The sequence below is a fragment of the Falco peregrinus genome, chromosome 2, assembly GCF_023634155.1.
Source record: "Falco peregrinus isolate bFalPer1 chromosome 2, bFalPer1.pri, whole genome shotgun sequence".
Lineage (NCBI taxonomy): Eukaryota > Metazoa > Chordata > Aves > Falconiformes > Falconidae > Falco > Falco peregrinus.
The window spans coordinates 25,616,125-25,633,398 of NC_073722.1; the positions used below are offsets into that span (position 1 = coordinate 25,616,125).

Here is a 17,274-nt window from a genome sequence, read left to right on the forward strand (position 1 = left end):
CTCAGTGTAGCTAAAATGCAACTCTTTATTTCTAGGAGATACACAAGAAAGTGATGTCATTACAGTTCAGCGAATGCCACACCAAGATTCGTCATGTGGATGCTCACGCTACTCTGAGTGATGGAGTGGTTGTGCAAGTAATGGGAGAACTGTCAAACAACGGGCAGCCGATGAGGAAGTTCATGCAGACTTTTGTGCTTGCTCCAGAAGTAAGTATATGTAAGATTGTGTTTAACTTGAAAATAATGATAGTGGAAATCTCACTGGTTGCTACAGTTTGTCATATTGGGGCAAAAAACATGATTTGGCTTTTACAGCTTGGCCTGAAGGCTATCATTAAATACATAAGGAAGTGTGGAGAAACAAGTGTATCGGACCCATCCTGAGCTGTTTTATTTTCTTAGACTCGAAGTATTGGAGCAGTAATACAAAGCAAATTGGAACTAGCATTTGGGAGCTGACGTTGGCCAAATAAATTAAAAAAACCATGTTCAGCTCTGCAGATCGAGTCTCTGGCATAGTTCTGTACTTTGTTCCGGTCTGCTGGCAAATGTGAGTATGGGTTGATGCTGCTCAAGTTATTGCTCAAATTTAGCTCTTAGCAAAGGCAGAACTCTGTAAGGGTAAAAGGTGTTTTGTGTTCTTTCTGCTTCTTTCCCCCCAATACATCATAAACTATTGTGTAGTTGGTGATTAATGTGTTAGAGTCTTATTGAATTTGTTCATTGTTTCCCTGTGCAATGCTATAATTATACAGTCACCTTGTTAAAGTTCATTCTGTTTTTTTTTTATTGCAAGGTTTTTGTAATAGTGTAAAATTCCAATTCCTTGATGAAACTGAGGGACTTGATGTTTATTTAGAACCTATGATTGCTGTGACTGAGAAAAATTGGTTTTTTTCTACTTGAAACTTCCCTTTTTCAGTTGGGTAGAAGTTACCAATCAGTTGTTTGCTTAGAGAAGAGGTGGTGCTTGGAAAATGGCTTTAGTGAAATAGTCCTGTTCCAAAATGTTGGTGTGTAGCCCAAAGCCCGTATCTCTCATCTATCCTTGATGTTGACTGCTAGTATACCATATATGCAAAAAAACCGCACATTGCTGTTTTACAGGGTTCTGTTCCAAACAAGTTCTATGTCCATAATGATATCTTCAGATATGAAGATGAAGTATTTGGGGATTCAGAAGGAGAACTTGATGAAGGTGAGGAAAACTATACATGTAGAGTTTGTTTTGTTCTTGTTCTTCTAGCATGTATGCAGAGCTTTCAGAAATATCCAGAGATGGAAAGACGTGAACTGTATTGCATTCTCATGGATCATAGCGGTTTAGGAGGTGGCTGAGGTGGGGAGTGTAGGTTATGTTGCTGGAACTATCTGCTGGACCAAAACTTTCTGTAAAATGAAGGTCATATGCTAGTACCTTATTCCTTGAAGGGCTAAACTGGCTCAGGGTGGGTGAGGCTTGGCAGAGAATGGAAATAATGAGCAATGGTACTTTTGCTGCCACTGGTTTAATCGGCTAAACTTAATTTCTCTGATCAGTCAAATTTTTGGGTGAAGTGATTTGAAGATAAACAATCTTGCATTCAGTAATTCATTTCTGTTCAGGGGCTGAACTTGACCTGGGTGGGTTTTTTTGCCCCCCTGTGTTCACTGAGGCAAAGCAAATTAGAGTGCAGCCAGAATGAATGTACATGTGTTCACTGGATAGTTTCTGGAACGTTTTCATCTCTGTTCTGTGGAGCAGAGCATCTTAGGCAATCATCCCTGTATTTGAGGTTAATCTTTTTAGTTTGAGGTACTGAGATTTATGAGGTAATAGTACAGGCTTTCTCTTTTACTGCCACCCAGTGAAAAACATGTGCTGCTTTAAGAGACCCTCAAACCCTCCTCCCAGAACTTCCTAGCACCAATATGTCTCTAGTTTCTCCTTTTTGTGAAAATAGTAAGAAACAGAGCCTCCTGAATGAGCAGAAGGGTCTTCTGTCTTTTGCAGCTAATTTTGCCTTTTTTTGTTGATGAAGCTTTATTTTGATTACTACTAGTTTAATATGTTTTTAAGTGTGGCTTGTGTACATCTCACAGAGATGTATAAGAAGGTTTTTCTTTTTGTGTCAGAGTCTGAGGAAGAGGTGGAAGAGGAGCAGGAGGAAAGACAACCATCACCTGAACCTGTGCAAGAGAATGCAAGCAGTACTTACTATGAAAACCATCCTGTAACGTAAGAAGTCCGTTTTATTGTATGAAGCTGCTTTTTTTAATATAAATGACAGCATTGCTTTGGCGCTTGATTCTGGATATGATCTAACAGGCAGTTTAGGAAACTACACTGAAGTTGATACAGATCTGTGTTATGTTAACATTGTATTATTTTGAAAGGTTGGCTCTTGGATGAGAGAAGATGTAGTGGATGTTCTTACCTTTGTTAGTTATTTTCATTTCTGGTTACAAATGTGAGCTGAAGACTTAGCAAGCGTGTTTATGTACACAGTTAATGGAGTCTTTGTTACATAAACTTGTAACAGTGAGTTGATACAATGTAATTTATGTGAACAGATGGGTTAACAAGCGGGTGGTTAATCCTAGTTACTCCTCAAATTTGGGTAGCACTGGAAACTCAAAGAAAGGTCCACTTTTTGAGACGTTGCTCTACAGCTGTATTGGAAGAATAAATCTCTGTCCTGAGTATCTTAAAATTTACAAAAAAAAAAAAAAAGGGTAGAAAAATGTTTCTTTATGTTTTTATTAGAAAAATACATTTTATTAAAAAACAAACAAAACTACCCTAAAAAACCCAATCCACAAACACAAAGAAACGAGCTGCCAAAACCCTGTGTTTTTATTTAAACACAGGAATGCTTTTTAAAGGGCCAGAACTGACTTCCTGGTTTCCTTGTTAAAAAAACCCCAACAAACAACACTTACAACATCACTAGATGATGTCTGTGAAGTGTACCAGTGATAAATGGTAAATACTGGTCATCTAAGGCTTTTCATGATAAAACATAGGGAAGAGGAAGGGAGCCTGCTGGAATTCTGACAGTGACTTACTTTAATGCAGGAGGTTTTGGGTGCCTAAAAGCTTTGTCAGGTCTTGGTTTTGGGTTACTGTGCCAAGAAGTTGTAAAGGCGACATGCATCAGGTAGTCACCTGGGCATATGCTAGCCTGTGGCAGGAGCTGCATAGATAGAAGTAACCAGAATTCGGTAAGCTTTGAGGATGGCTTCAGAGAGAAGTGAAAAACTTCATATCCCCTTACATTTTGAACACACAGAATAGAGAAGAAGTTGTGTGTGATTTTCAGTAAACAAGACTCATGAAGCTTTTGGTAAGGAACTTATACAACATTTTCTAAATAAGCTGTGGGTTTCATTCCAAAATTGGCTTCATTTATGTGTATAGCTTAATCTTCCACTGGTCTCTCACTGTGCTTCTGTTCTTTTAGGAGTGGCAGTTCTTGAGTTTAGCATATATTCCTTAAAGGGTTTATATGTCTGTGATTTTCACATTCTCTGCAGAAAACTGTAAAACATGTCTTCACTTCAGCAGGAGTAAAACGTGGCTTTGTACACAACTACAGGGGTACAGCTTAACTTCTAACAGTATTGTATGTACCATATGGTAGCAACTGGAAATAGAATGATCTTTCAAATACCAGCTGTTACCATAGCATAGCTTATAAAAAGTCATAAAATACAAAGCTATTGGTAAGCTGCATAAAATGCATTTGATTATCTTAGCAATGGGATAGAGGAGGCGCTAGAAGAATCGTCTCATGAACCTGAGCCGGAATTGGAATCTGAAACGAAAACGGAGGAGCTGAAAGCTGAAGTAGAAGAAAAGACCCTTGAGGAGCTAGAAGAGAAGTCTCCATCTCCACCTCCTGTAGAACCTGTTTCGCTACCACAAGAACCACCAAAGGTTAGTTAGAAGTAATTATCTGTGCTTTTAGGTGCAGATGGTAAACCAGATTTGGTTTTGAACTTAGCCTTTTGGAGTGGCCAGACTGGTACCTCTTTTCAGTGTTGGTACTGTATGTAAACAGCTAGACTTGAACCTTGAACTTGTAAAAATGCAAAGTCTCACTAAAAAAGGAAATAATGTTATTTTTAAGTGCTGCTCAAGTCACCTATCGTAAATTGAATGCTCAGCTTGTAACGTGCGTGTGTGTGGGTTTATGCATGTGTAAACCTTTTTACATGTGGAGTTAACATACCTTAAGAGAACACCTCAAGCTACCACCACCAAATATCTCATACAGTGGGAACCACTGCTCTTCCTTGAAAAGAACCACATAATGCATTGACACTTGCAAAATTGCTGGCAGTATAGGTTTAAAATCCATATGGGGGCATTGGCTGTCTCCCTTAGAGACAGGATGCCTAATCTTAAAACCCACCGAGCACACTGTGTGTCATCTGGTATGGTTACACTTAGGTAGTTTGAAAGAGGTGGGAGGAACCAGTGGAAGCTGGAGAGACGTCTAGCTCCAGCGTGTCTCCCATATATGTTTTTTCCAATCCCTTTTCTCTTTTCCATTTTTACTTCTAACTTCTGGCACCCAGTTCCTTTCTTTGTGTGGAAGACACTTCACACTACAGGGTTTTCAGTCCTAGGTTTGGTTACATCGTGGAAAGCAGTGATCTGGGGATGCTGAGGGAACTGGGCTCACTCAAGTAGCAATAGTGGACACTGTGCACAGTTGCTTCACGCTGTTGAAGTCCACAGATGGGTAGAACTGCAAATCCCTCTGTATCTTCGTTGTAATGCTTGCACAACCGTGATTTAATAGTCAGATGTGAACCGAAAGTGTATTTTCAGCAGACGAGTTTCCCTGTAGGAATGTCAGTGGTTTGCCATGATTAGTAGCCTAGGTTTGTTGCATTTCCTGCAGGCTTTCTCTTGGGCTTCAGTGACCAGTAAAAACCTGCCTCCTAGTGGTACTGTTTCTTCCTCTGGAATTCCACCCCATGTTAAAGCACCAGTCTCACAGGTAACCCATCTGTGAACACCTTGGATTGTCTCATTACTTCTGCAAACTGCTTCCGTTTTTTAAAATTAACAGATCACTTTGTTTGACTTAAATTGCACAAATTAATTGTGTCTTAAATGTTAATGCACTCACCTTCTTGTCGCAAGCGAAGGCACATACTACACGTAACAGGTGTAACTGGGTGATAGTGACGTTAAAATCTGTTCATATGGAAACAGGAAATCGCTACTGAAATTTTTTTGACCTGTCTTAATGGGATATGGTTTGGTTTACAAGGGAAAACAACAAAAACCCAGCTCCCCTCAAAATGGTATTTTTGTATGGTGTGTTGGAAAGGGATATTTCATTGGCGGGAGCACCCCAGCAGTAAAAAGGAATGGCACCGTTTCTGAGAACATGCAAAACTGCTTTGTAAGGCTAACATCTACACAGAAACATGCTGGATTTCATTATCCATTTTACATTAACTTGTCACAGAACCCTGTACCAACTTATGACTGTATGAGGAATGGAAGGATTCACATTTCCTTGACAGGACAATGCTATCTTTCCATTCCTAGGTTGACTGGGTGAGGAGGGGAAAGAGGAAGGGAAGTTTGACCGGGTGGTAGCTCATGTCCTGCACATGCCAAGCTGGTGTGAGACAGTCTGAGACTCTCAATTCAGCTTCCTCCATCTGTATAAAAATCCTCAAAATAGAAAATGCGTGCTTTAATTTTTCTACTGACGCTGTGTACCAAAGCCCTGTATGTTGTGGTAGCTCACGTCCAGCCTTTTTTAAAAGACTGCAATTTTCAGTAGACCAGCTGGGTTATTGCAGCTGTTGTTTTTGCACTTGTTTCCTCTCTGTTTTTTACTGACAGTGAGGAACCTGTCTAGGATTGCCTTTCAGCCAAATGCATGTTAAAAAAGAAAACAAAAAAGAAAAAAAACCCCAACCAACAGAAAAACAACACCTTGTATGGTGTTGCTTCTGATCTGACACGGCTGTCATGGAGATAAGATACTGGCTATGTAATGAGTTGGGAAGCCTGTCTGTCTTCATCAGCTTCACCAGGGCTTTGAGCATTTGGGTGGTATTTGAGCTGTAAAAACTGTCGTTTTTTTCTAGTACAGAATAGATTTTCCTTGTGCAAAACCAAAATTGGTTCTGATTTATTTGTCCTAGAGAGGGTGGATTTTTGTAATATGCCTGCAAAAGTAATTTAAAATTATCTGTAAAAGGGAGCAGAATATAGATGTCCCCTTAAACTCCTGCGTTGCCTCTGCAGTTTGTCATGCTTTCTGCCTTCTAGATTACTTTTGCCGTGACTTGGTGTTTAAGTAATTCTCTGTGGAAGTTTCTGAACAATACTGAAATGGCAAGAATTTCAACTCTCAGCCCTTCTGGGGGCAGAATTAGTCAGTTCTTAGCTCCTTTTCTTGCACACTTTTCAGGCATGGTATACAGAAAGCTGGTAGAAAAAGCACCAGAACAATTTGTACAAGGGGTTACGGGATCAGCAGCAGCTTTTTCCTATTCTCTTAAATCCATTTGCTGTGCATGTAAATGGGGACAGTAGATTGCACTATTGAGTGGGTGGCTCCTTTGGGATGCTGCTGTTCTAGCCAGCTTCAGTGCTGTTACAAAGTAGCTGTTAACTGTCCTTCTCATTCATTTCTCTGCATCACTCCAGTTTTCCCCCCATCTTTTATGAAGTTAAAAATATAGCCTCTGTAGTATTAACTCTGAACCCCTCAAAGGACTGCACATGTACTGACAGTTCAGTTCCTGTTTATTTCCAGCTGTGGACTTGAAACAGGTCAGCGTTTCTTGCTCTTTTTCTTGTGGACGGTTAGAAATGGTCCTACACTGATAAACTGGGCCTTCTCTTTATAGTGTTTTCAGGTATTCTGACCTTCTGTTTGCATTAACACATCCACTGTCTTAGGGGTGCTGGAGGTGGGCAGGGTGCTCGCTGACTCTTGTCTTCTGGCTTGGAAGTGGTGAGTTCAGGGAAAGATTTGTTTATAGACACTGCATTCTCATTGCCTTAAATCTGTTTGGACTGTGGGTAGATTCTTCTGTAATCTATAGTGCCTTTATGGAGGTGATTGACAGGTGGCTTTAGTAACTTGTGCAGTTCACATTTACCTCAGAGAGTAGCTATCTGAGGTACACATCTAACCTAGCTACTGGAATTCTGGTGAGATGATGTAGGTTTTTTCTTTTTGTTTCATGTCAAGTGTGGTTTCTTATTTGCTTGGCTAGTTGGTTCTTTGCATGTGCACATTTTGATTGTGGCAGGCATCTCACCCTAGAGAAACTTTTAAGCCTTGTAAGATTTAAAAAATAGAATTGCACCAGCCTTTGGAGCCACCTGTTCTCTTGCTTGTTCTGTCTCCCTCTGTTTCAGGGGGGTACTGAGTTCCAAAGTTGGTGAGTAAAGGCTGACTTGCAGCTGGTTTTGCTGTCATTGCTAGTAGCGTTGCTGTAGGAGAAAGAGGTCCCTTTCCCTCCTCATGTGAACTTGTGAAGAGATGAGATGATGCCACCTTTTCCTTAATTGTTCTCAGAGCTCCGTTAGGCTGAGGTTTTTGGCACCCTTGGCTCCTGGGCCGAGGGCTCCTTTAGCCACTGTCTATGGAAATCCTTATTCTGTGCCTTTCATCCACTTGGTGCAGTCTCTGTGAAATGAGAGTTGCAGTTAGCTGCTGCTGGGGCTGTAAATGGCAGCCCTTAACAGGCATCTTGTGTTGCTGCTAATAATTACAGCATTTTGGGGGAGCATGGTTTTGCACAAGCGCTTTCCTCTTCAGGCAGTGCCAGAAACTGAGGCAGTCTTCCTCTGTAAAAAGGGGTGGTAGTGATTAGAAAGCAACTAATGAGATTAGCTTTCTGTTGTTTGGGTAGACAGAGTATTTGTGTGATAGAGAAGTTCAGTGAAATGCAAAGCAAGCGGGTAGAAGTTAACTGTTGTTCAGGATTTAACAGGAGATCAGTGACCTAGGAGGTCTTTGCTGTGGTTGACAGAAGGACTGTATTTAAGCCTGATAGCTGTAAGTAGCTAAGAAACGTGGGTCTGAATGTATTGAGTTTGGCTTTTGAGGTATACTTTATAATGCAGTAAAGACGTGTGACTAAAAGACGGCAGGGGAGCTCCAGTGACCCATAAGGAGGTATAATGAGAAGAGATTCTACAGTAAGGCTGATTTTTCTACCTTATTCTTGGAATTGAAAAAATGATCCTAGAAATGCTGGAAGAACAAGGTAATGCCTAGCTTGGTAGAGCACAAGTGAATAGGAGGGTTGAAACATTTATTTGTTGCATCATACCTGCATGTTTCATGTAAAATACAGGGGGTTTTACCCCTGTGAGGTACTCTCTGGCTGGAACCGTCAGTTGTCTTGTCCTTAAAGAAAAGTAAAGGAGATGTTTAACATAAACTACTGCTCTGCAGCAGTCTGGGTCTACAGCCGTTGTCCTTGTGTTTATCTTCCTTGGAGGCTAGTGTTCTTTACAGTCCTAAGGATAATTTTGGTTTTCTAAGATAAGAGCCCAGCACAGCAGCAGCTGCTGGACTTTTGTACAGAAAGTGGTATTTTAAATGTTGGAAATTGCTTTGGTAACCAACAGGCTGCACAGAAATATTTTTCATTGTTACATGTCTCTCCCCCCCCCCCCCCAGGTATCTTTATAAATGTATTTTTTGCTTGCAAAAAAGGGAATAGCTGTTCTAGTTCCTGAGAATATGAAGGGTGTGCTGGTCTCGACATCAGGAAAGTTAAAGAATATCCTCAGCAGGTAGTTGGTAGAAATTGCCATTTCAGGTGGCTTTGTTGTATCAGAAATACTTACTGCAGCACTTTTGAGGGGTTTTGTTTTGTTCTCCTTTGTCTTTTTGGTAGTTTCCTTATAGTTGGTCTGCACTCAAGGAAAAGAATCCCTCAGGGACTCAGACAGAATGTGAGATTTGCCCATCTTTTCATGTTCATCTTGGACCACCTCCTATTCATTGAAGTTTGAGCTTGGCATAAGGAAGCTTTTCTTTCGTCTATGTGGGATTTTTAGTCAGGTTGAAGGATTCTTGAATAATGGAGTGCTGGGATCTCAATGCCTGGTCAAACATGGAAAATTCACCTTAGCCATGTTTTAGGGAGATGCTCTTGAGAGATGCTCGCTTTGCACCTTTTAGCACAGATAACTGAACACTGCAGTCCTGGATTGGTACAGAGGAATTTATAGAGGTGAAAAAAACCACGTATTCCCAAACACATTGACATGGATATATATCTTCTGGAATTAATTTTGTGCATGCCACTTACCTGTCTTGTGTTGTGGGGTTTTGTTTGTCTTGGTGAGTTGTAGGGTTTTGAGGTTTTTTAGCTGGGCTGGTGTTTAATAACGCATGTTCTCCTCCTGTTTTAGCCAAGAGTTGAAACTAAACCTGAAGCTCAGTCTCAACCTCCTCGTGTACGTGAGCAGCGTCCCAGGGAAAGACCGGGTTTTCCACCCCGAGGACCTCGACCAGGTAATGCAGATCAGCTTGTGTGTCTGCTTGGGACTAGTTAAGGAGAAGTTACTCTCCTTGACAGGTCTTGTCTGTAGCTGTATTGTATTTGCCTGATAATGAACTCTCTTATTCCTACTGCCGTCAACTAGAAATAGGGGGATATGATTTGGAGTCCAAGCTGGTGATGAGCTGTTGCAAAGATCGGGCGTTATTTCTGATCTTATGTTTTGTTGAAATGTTTTTTAATAGTCAGGCCACTCGCATATATGCTTGAGTACTTTTTATGTGGCTTGATGCCTTTCTGAAAAGCTGGTATGGAAATCTGATGCTTTTTTCCGTGTCCTCTAATTTTGCTGAACCTTGGAAGCAAGAGCTCTTGAATGCCTGGTATTGCTCTTTGTTTTGGAAGAAAACCTTCCCACTGTGTCACCCTCAGTCAGTTAATAATTTTGTATGTGTTTTTCCATCTTGTGTAATTGTCTACAATACCGTTCTCAGTTTGGCTGCCTTGTGTTTTGTCTTAGTTTGTGAGCAGCCAGCTCTGTGCATTTTCTTACCAATACAGAATATCCAAATACATAGGATGGGTCTATCTAGGAAACATGCTCGTTACTGACAGCTGTCAGAAGTGGTGTTGAGAGGTGAAAGCCTGAGTTGCATTCATCACTCCAGCCTGGTTGCTTGGCAAATCTCTGTGCAGCGCTGGGCAAAAGCTATCTAGTCAAAGGCCCAGAACTACAGGTTGCTGAATAGTTCCTCATCTTCCCTAAGTGTGAAAGTAAGTCACGAGTCCTAAGGGGAGGGGTGGTATTTGTGATTATCGTGTAGAGCTGGCAGAGCACTGCCTGCCAAAGTGTTAAGTCTCAGTGACTGTAAGTGTCTTCACCAACTCTAGCTAAAATTGGTTCTAAAGAAGGTTTTCAGTAAGTGCATACCAAACTGTGGTACAGATTGGGCTTAAAAGCGCTTTTGGCTTTGATCAGTGCAAGTATATCTTTGCTCAGGGACAGCACTGAAACTTGAAAGGGTTTGAGGCACAGAGACGGAATCATGACATCTGTTAAAGGTTAACATTTCTTGTTATTTTTTTAACATGTCATCTGGAGCAGGGAGAAAAAGCCAGAACTTGTGGCTAAATCAAGTTGCAGACCTGCAATTCTACTACTCTTTGAGTGTATACAAATCATACAGAAAACATGTAACAGAGTCAGAGTCTTTTCATTTTGATCCCAAAACTGCTGGGGCTGGGGGTGGAAGAGTCAGGGGAGAAAAAGCTGAAATCTCAGTTGACCAAATGGTAGAGGTTTCAGCTCTATGGTCTTCATTTTCAAAGGAAGTCAGCAAGCTGTTTTACCTGCTTAAGGAAACCTTTCAAATGAGCTAGCAAGCTTGCTGCAAGTGGGCTTGTAGGGGAAGCTGTTGAAAGGAAGGGGTACATACCTACGCTGTAATACTTTGGGTATAAAAAGGGTAACAGCGTGCTTCTGTCACACTGCAAGCCAGGTAATGATTTAGTAGGGAGATATACTCAGAAAGATTTTATCTTGCATGCTGCTAAGCCTACTAATACTTCAGTTGAGCTGGAGAGAGCATGAGGAGCTCTCACTTGTGTTTGGGACAAAATGGTGGAAGATGAAAGCCAGAAGAGGTGACTGGCAAACTTTGTTGATAATATGAGTGCCAAAGTAAAGATACTGTTATTATGCTAAGGAGTTGATAGAGAGGTGACTTAAATCCATATCTTTTAAAAAAAAATGCATTTAAATAGGTACCAGGTTGCTCTTCAGTGTATGATTTAAGATACAACAAGAACCTCTTAAACAAATTTGCCCAGTATGCCAGCTGTTTTAGTTAGCATGGATTTTATTTAGCCTAACCACAGAAACCAGACCAAAAAAACCCAAATACTTTGTTGTTTTACTACAAAATTGTCAGGACTATGTAAAGAGGAAGTTAGTGTCCTTCCTGTTGTCACCCATGGTAAACATATGCTCAAGAGCTGAAGGTACAGCACTGGTTGAGCAAACGTGCCTGGTGCTGTCTGTATGTGTTCGTCTGAATCTGCACACATCTTCTAACTCAGTGGCTCTACCTTCTTCTTTCTATTGATGATAGGGAGAGGGGACATTGAACAGAATGAGTCGGATAATCGTCGAATAATTCGCTATCCAGACAGCCACCAGCTCTTTGTTGGAAACTTGCCACATGATATTGATGAGAGTGAACTGAAAGAGTTCTTCATGAGTAAGTAGCAATTTCAGCTGCAGAGACTAAGAAGAAAAAGCATGTTGAAAAGTCACATAGTGTTCACTTAGGGTCACACAGGGGAACTTCATGATCTAATGCCACAGGTGTTGTCTCGAACAAGCAGAGGAGTGATGAAGCTGGTACTGTGGTTGTTGGTAATGGGGCTTCTCCCTTGTGTTTTCCCAGGCTTCGGAAATGTGGTAGAACTTCGCATAAATACTAAAGGAGTTGGAGGAAAACTGCCTAATTTTGGTTTTGTGGTATTTGACGATTCTGAGCCGGTCCAGCGAATTCTGGTTGCAAAAGTAAGTGTTGGCATTGAGTAGCCTTCAAAGGATGGACTGAATTCCCTAAACCCCAAGTATTGTGGGTCATCCCAGTTTGCATTGCTGCTGTTTCTGGCATTCAGACAACAGTTGTAAGAAAAACATAGTTTTGGCATACTCGTTCTGTCAGGAGTGTTCTGTAGCTTACAGAAGTGGTGCCAGCATTCCTCAAACCACATCTTACCAAATTCAGGTTTTGTACCTCTGCACATAGACACCACACAGAGGTCAACACTTACTTTTAGAGATTGTTTAAGCTGAAAGTTGAATACGTAACCTTTTGAAGAGCATCGCACGGATCTCTGAATTCTGTATCCTGGGGCTGACAAAAAGGAGCAGGGTTATTTGCAGTTGTGACTTGAGGAATTGGAGAGGAGAAAGCAGCAGTTTTCATGTCTAGTATGTGGGAGTGAGACCTAGTAGAGCAATTTTTCAGGAGCTTTAGCCCTGAAGTGGAAAAGCTAAAGCCGGCAGTGGAGAGGCTAAAAACAACACTGCCCTTATTTGAGAAAGACATTTAATTCCTTGCATGCCAAATGAATTTTAAAATGCTGTTCCATTTACCATAAAACTCTAGGGCGGGGGTTGTGTGCTGCTGGGAGCTGTTAACAGTTAATTTTTTGTCTTTCGCATGGAAGTGAAGGTAGGCTGAGGTATGCAGCAAATGCAGTGTTTTCATATGGGTTGTATAAATGGACTTTGTGAAATTGTGACTAATGTGTGCCTTGAACGCTTTTCCCTATAAGCCTATTATGTTCCGGGGTGAGGTGCGCTTGAACGTAGAAGAGAAAAAAACAAGAGCCGCTCGTGAAAGAGAGACCAGAGGTGGAGGCGATGATCGTAGGGATATTCGTCGCAATGATAGAGGCCCTGGGGGTCCCCGTGGAATAGTGGGTGGTGGCATGATGCGAGACCGTGATGGAAGAGGACCCCCTCCAAGAGGTGGCATGGCACAGAAACTTGGCTCTGGACGAGGAACCGGGCAAATGGAAGGCCGTTTCACTGGACAGCGTCGCTGAAATCACCACTGTGGGCAGACAGTCTTGGCAGTGGTACATAATCCATCGTGTTTGCATTCTTGTTAATTTTTTTTGGCTTTGGAATGTGACACAGCCCTTCTGATCATTTCTTTGATGTGAAAGCATCCTTTTGGTTTCCAGTTTAAATTGAGGTGGACGTTCTTTCCCCAGTTTCACAACAGGAGTCACACTGTTAATTTATAAATGTAGACTTGGAGAATTGAGGACTGAAAAAAAAAAAAAAAAAAAAAAAGAAAAGGAAAAAAAAAAGACCGGTTAACTATCTGCAACAAAAGTGAACTAAAGGACATGCCCAATAGAATTCAGGTCCTTTCAGTCAAAAACCCTCTGCTGCACATTTTGTGTAAGTGTTACTGTTTCTGCCTATTACTGTTGGAAACACAGATAGTGCAATTTGTGCAATTGGAGAAGCTTGCCTTTTTTTTTTTTTTTCCTTCTTAGAACACTCGGCTCCAAACAAACTTGTGTTTACGCACTCATCAAAATGCACTAATGGGTACTCTGAACTCATTTATATTGACATCTGCAGGAGGCATCGGAGGAAAAAACCTTCATCCTCTTATTCAGACAGAATAGCTTGTGAAACGATGCGGGCATCTGATCTGCTTGCTGTGACCAACATATGTACACACACAAACCTTAATAAGACTACAAGTTTATTCCAGAAGGAATCCATTTAGCTGTAAACTAAACAGAACCTAGAGTTTCAAAGTCGTGGCCCTGAGTACGCAACAAGTTTGATAGCTCACGTCAGATTTTTCTATCTGCCCCTCTTCAGTACAGGGATGGCTGCTCAACACACTCCTCCTTCCCCTTTCCCCTTCGATAAGCATTGTACAGTGAATTTGTCTTGACTGTATTTGAGTTCTCTGGTAATGTAATAAGCATGATGGTGCCTTCTATGAATACATCATTCCAGTCTTGCTGGTGATTTTGTACAGTATAGTGTATGAATTTCTGTGCTGCAAAGCCAATTGGCTGCAACGCATTTAAAGGAAGTAATTGAAAAATTGTATTAAAAAAATTGCAGTATCTTTCAATCAGTAAACGTTGCTAAAATTATCATTCACCTTGCTCTTCAATTAACAAGTTTGCCTGTTTTTTTGCAGAGGGGGGGAAGGGAGGAAGAAGGCATCCAAGTAGTCTCCAGGTTGTCTCTTCTTTTTAATCAAAGTTAAAGAAAATGGAGTTGAAATCTCTCTTGGACATGAGTTTCAGAAGTCAGTCAAGAATGGTGAATGCTTTTGGCCAGCTTATAATTAGTAGAACTGAGCATCCTTTGTGAGGGTGAGCTTATCAAACGAGGATACTGCAATTTTCAGAACAAAACAGCAGCTCTTAAGTATTTGCATTTTCCAGTTGCACTTTTTAAAAAACTCTTACTCATTTTGCACATAACTCTCAGCTGAAGTTGACACTTACGTGGCTCTGGACTGAAGGATAGAAAGGAGACATCCTCTTCTTCATTTGACTGGTGCGTTTTTCCAGTGGAGAGGTCTGTTTCTGGATGACGTTCTGGAGCGCTTTTCCGTAAGCTGCAGCTGCAGCAGACAGTACAGTTCGGCTCGATGCCAGGGCGTGCAGCAAGCGCCTGGCTCTGAGGCGGCAGGAGTAAAAGAGGGGGGTGTGTTTGTGTGTGCGTCTGTGCGAAAGTGTCACCACTTAAAGCTGCTTCTAAGCACGGAAGACCTCAAATAGAGTAATTGCAATTTCAAGCAAAAGCAGATAGGGCATCATAGCAATCTGTCTCTGGATTATGCAATCATTTGCTGTTTTTTAGTAAGTTGGAGGATTTTGCACATACTTTTCTGATACGTTAGGCAAAGTGAAGCGGCATCTTTCCATTTTCTCCCAGACTCGAGGTCTTCTGTGTTCAATGGTAAGTCTTGCACTATTTTCATACTCTTTATTTTTTTTTTTTTTCCGGGGCACATTTCTACCAGTTTTCATTTTCATATTTCAGTTTTTTTGTTGAAGGTCTTGCATTTTCATCTGTTACCTGGAAAACTGTAGTACTTGAACTGCTCGCCACACAACACCACTACTTATGTTTTAAGCCTTCAGACAAATTGCTGTCATCAGTTTGCCACCAGTGTGGTTTGCGTGGCTTTTTTTTTTTGTAATTGTTTTTTCCTTTTGTAGTGCTGCAGTGTTTTGCTGCCACCTAATTAATTTGTATGGCAAATGGCACTGGGAATAATTTCAACACCACAAAGCGGAGTATTAAAAAGAGCTACTGAGCCATTCTGCTTTCTGGCTTGCTTCTTGTTTAAGTGACATGAACAACCATTGGAACGTCATCCAGAGAAGTTTACATGGTGATAGCTCACCTGCTGTACTGTGGACTCTTATGTGTTCTTGACCCTCTCGATAGTAAATGTACCTCTTAGAGCAAAGGAAGGGATTCACTGACCATTACTGTTAGTTGCTGATTTGTGGATGGTGGGAGTATTTTGTCATTACGGTTCTATTTCAACAAACTTGGCTGACCATCTTGGCTTTAGTAGGTATACAAGACAGTGGATTACCATCTTTATTGCTGTAACGTGTCAAGCATTATATGCTAGTAGATTCTAGTTTAATTGTTGCAGGTGGAAAGTATTTTTACTTTTAAGTTTCCATTCTGAATGTGTTTTGACTAAACATACCAATAAACTACTGATGTCTGCAGCATTTATCCATGTCCCTAATTCTCTTAAATGCAGGTCACTGTAGAGCACTGTTCCATCCCTTCCTATACAGAAAATGCTTGTTTTAAGAATGTTGTTGCTGGCTTGTCAGGTGGCAGTGAGAAGCCATAGTAGCACAGCATCACATATTTTGGTTGAAGAGTCTTGACTTGAGCAAAGTTGATAAGCTCTGGCTCGTCGTGGCTGTATAAACTCCCTTGCTGGGACACTGGCTTAAGAAGACACAAAGGTCGGAAACCCTGCCTGTGCCACTGAGAAACCATGCCTGGTCCCCTCCCAGCTTGGGTTGCTCTGGCTCCAGAGCTGAAAGGCAAGGAAAGTGGGCACAGTTTGTTCATTCAGTGGTGGCTGGTAAGGCATGGCCCCCCACACAGGTTGGTCCCCTCAATCTGGTGGCTCCTCTCACCTCGGGGTGCAAGGAGGATGCAAGCTCCTCTCGGACATGTCCCAGCTGAGTTGTGGGGGCTGCAGCATCCAGCCTGGAGATACGGCTCACGTGGAGGCTGTGGTGGTACTGGGAGGAATGTGAGCCCACTTGTCTTAAAACAAAAAACAACCAACAAATCTGGAGTTGTTCGCTCTCAGACTTTAGTGCTGCTTACTCTTGATACTGTGGAACTGATAGTTGTGCTGCAAGGTAATTCCTGTTTTTTCCCTTCTTGTGTTTGGTGGCATTGCCGATGCCAGCATTTACCCAAAAAGGTTGGTACAAGGGTTATTCTTGCAGTGCTTGTAGATAAATAGTGTCGAGTCATGGAATCTGTGCAGAGCTGTATTGCTCTGGGTCTGGTTCCTGGTAGCTGCTGCCTGTTGAAGTCCTCTGCTGAGTGCCTGCCTTGGCTGTAACGTTTTCTGCTAAACCGCACTTCGGAAACATCTGAAAAGTTCTGTGGTTGTGTGAGTTGAAATACTGAACTGAAAAAAGGAGATCCTATAGAGGGCTCCTTAGCCCAAGTCGGCAAAAAATCATCTGAGGAACAGCCTCAACAGCGAAGAGATCTGTGGGCACCAAAGATCCCTGAAGAAGCAGGATCCCCTGGGTGCTGTCTCCCAATGGCCTGCAGCATTCAGAGCCATATTGCTTTACAAGGTAGGCTGTGGAGGCCCCACAAACTCGTGTTTACCTGGGGCTGGGGAGGAGATGGCAGAGAGAGCGGTCTCAGAAACCAAACAAGGTCCGCCGTGGCGGACCTTGTGCCACATAGTCTTTGGTCTTCAAAATCGTTCAAGAGCACGTTTTATCAGCACCTGAGCTGATGTTTAGGCTTTGTGAATGACTGTGCGTACTGATCGGCCTGCTTGATGGTTTTGGTGGTTTGTTTTTTTTCTTTTTATGTGGTTGAAATGGAGCAGGGTAAAAGTCAACCCACATGCTTACTGTAGTGATAGCTGGGGGGCTTTTAGTGGGGATTAAAAAGTGAGGAAATGCCTTGGGGGCAGCTGGAGGGTGTCAGAAAGCAGTGACACATTGAGTGCTGCTCCCT

At 41.8% G+C, this 17,274-nt stretch overlaps 1 protein-coding gene across 2 annotated transcripts in view; it reads left to right on the top strand.

Moving 5' to 3' along the window:
- Positions 1–15,777, top strand: part of G3BP2 (G3BP stress granule assembly factor 2) — a 30,021-nt gene extending 14,244 nt beyond the window's left edge. Inside the window, exons 4-12 of one of the 2 annotated variants that reach the window (XM_055795706.1) lie at positions 36–209; positions 1,110–1,200; positions 2,118–2,220; positions 3,741–3,921; positions 4,895–4,993; positions 9,403–9,505; positions 11,603–11,731; positions 11,921–12,039; positions 12,807–15,777. In XM_055795706.1, the coding sequence (XP_055651681.1) occupies positions 36–209; positions 1,110–1,200; positions 2,118–2,220; positions 3,741–3,921; positions 4,895–4,993; positions 9,403–9,505; positions 11,603–11,731; positions 11,921–12,039; positions 12,807–13,079 (1,272 nt within the window). In that variant the 3' untranslated portion in view covers positions 13,080–15,777. The remainder of the gene's footprint in view (positions 1–35; positions 210–1,109; positions 1,201–2,117; positions 2,221–3,740; positions 3,922–4,894; positions 4,994–9,402; positions 9,506–11,602; positions 11,732–11,920; positions 12,040–12,806) is intronic. The other variant, XM_055795707.1, reaches the window with a different exon arrangement.
- Positions 15,778–17,274: the final 1,497 nt, after the last annotated feature.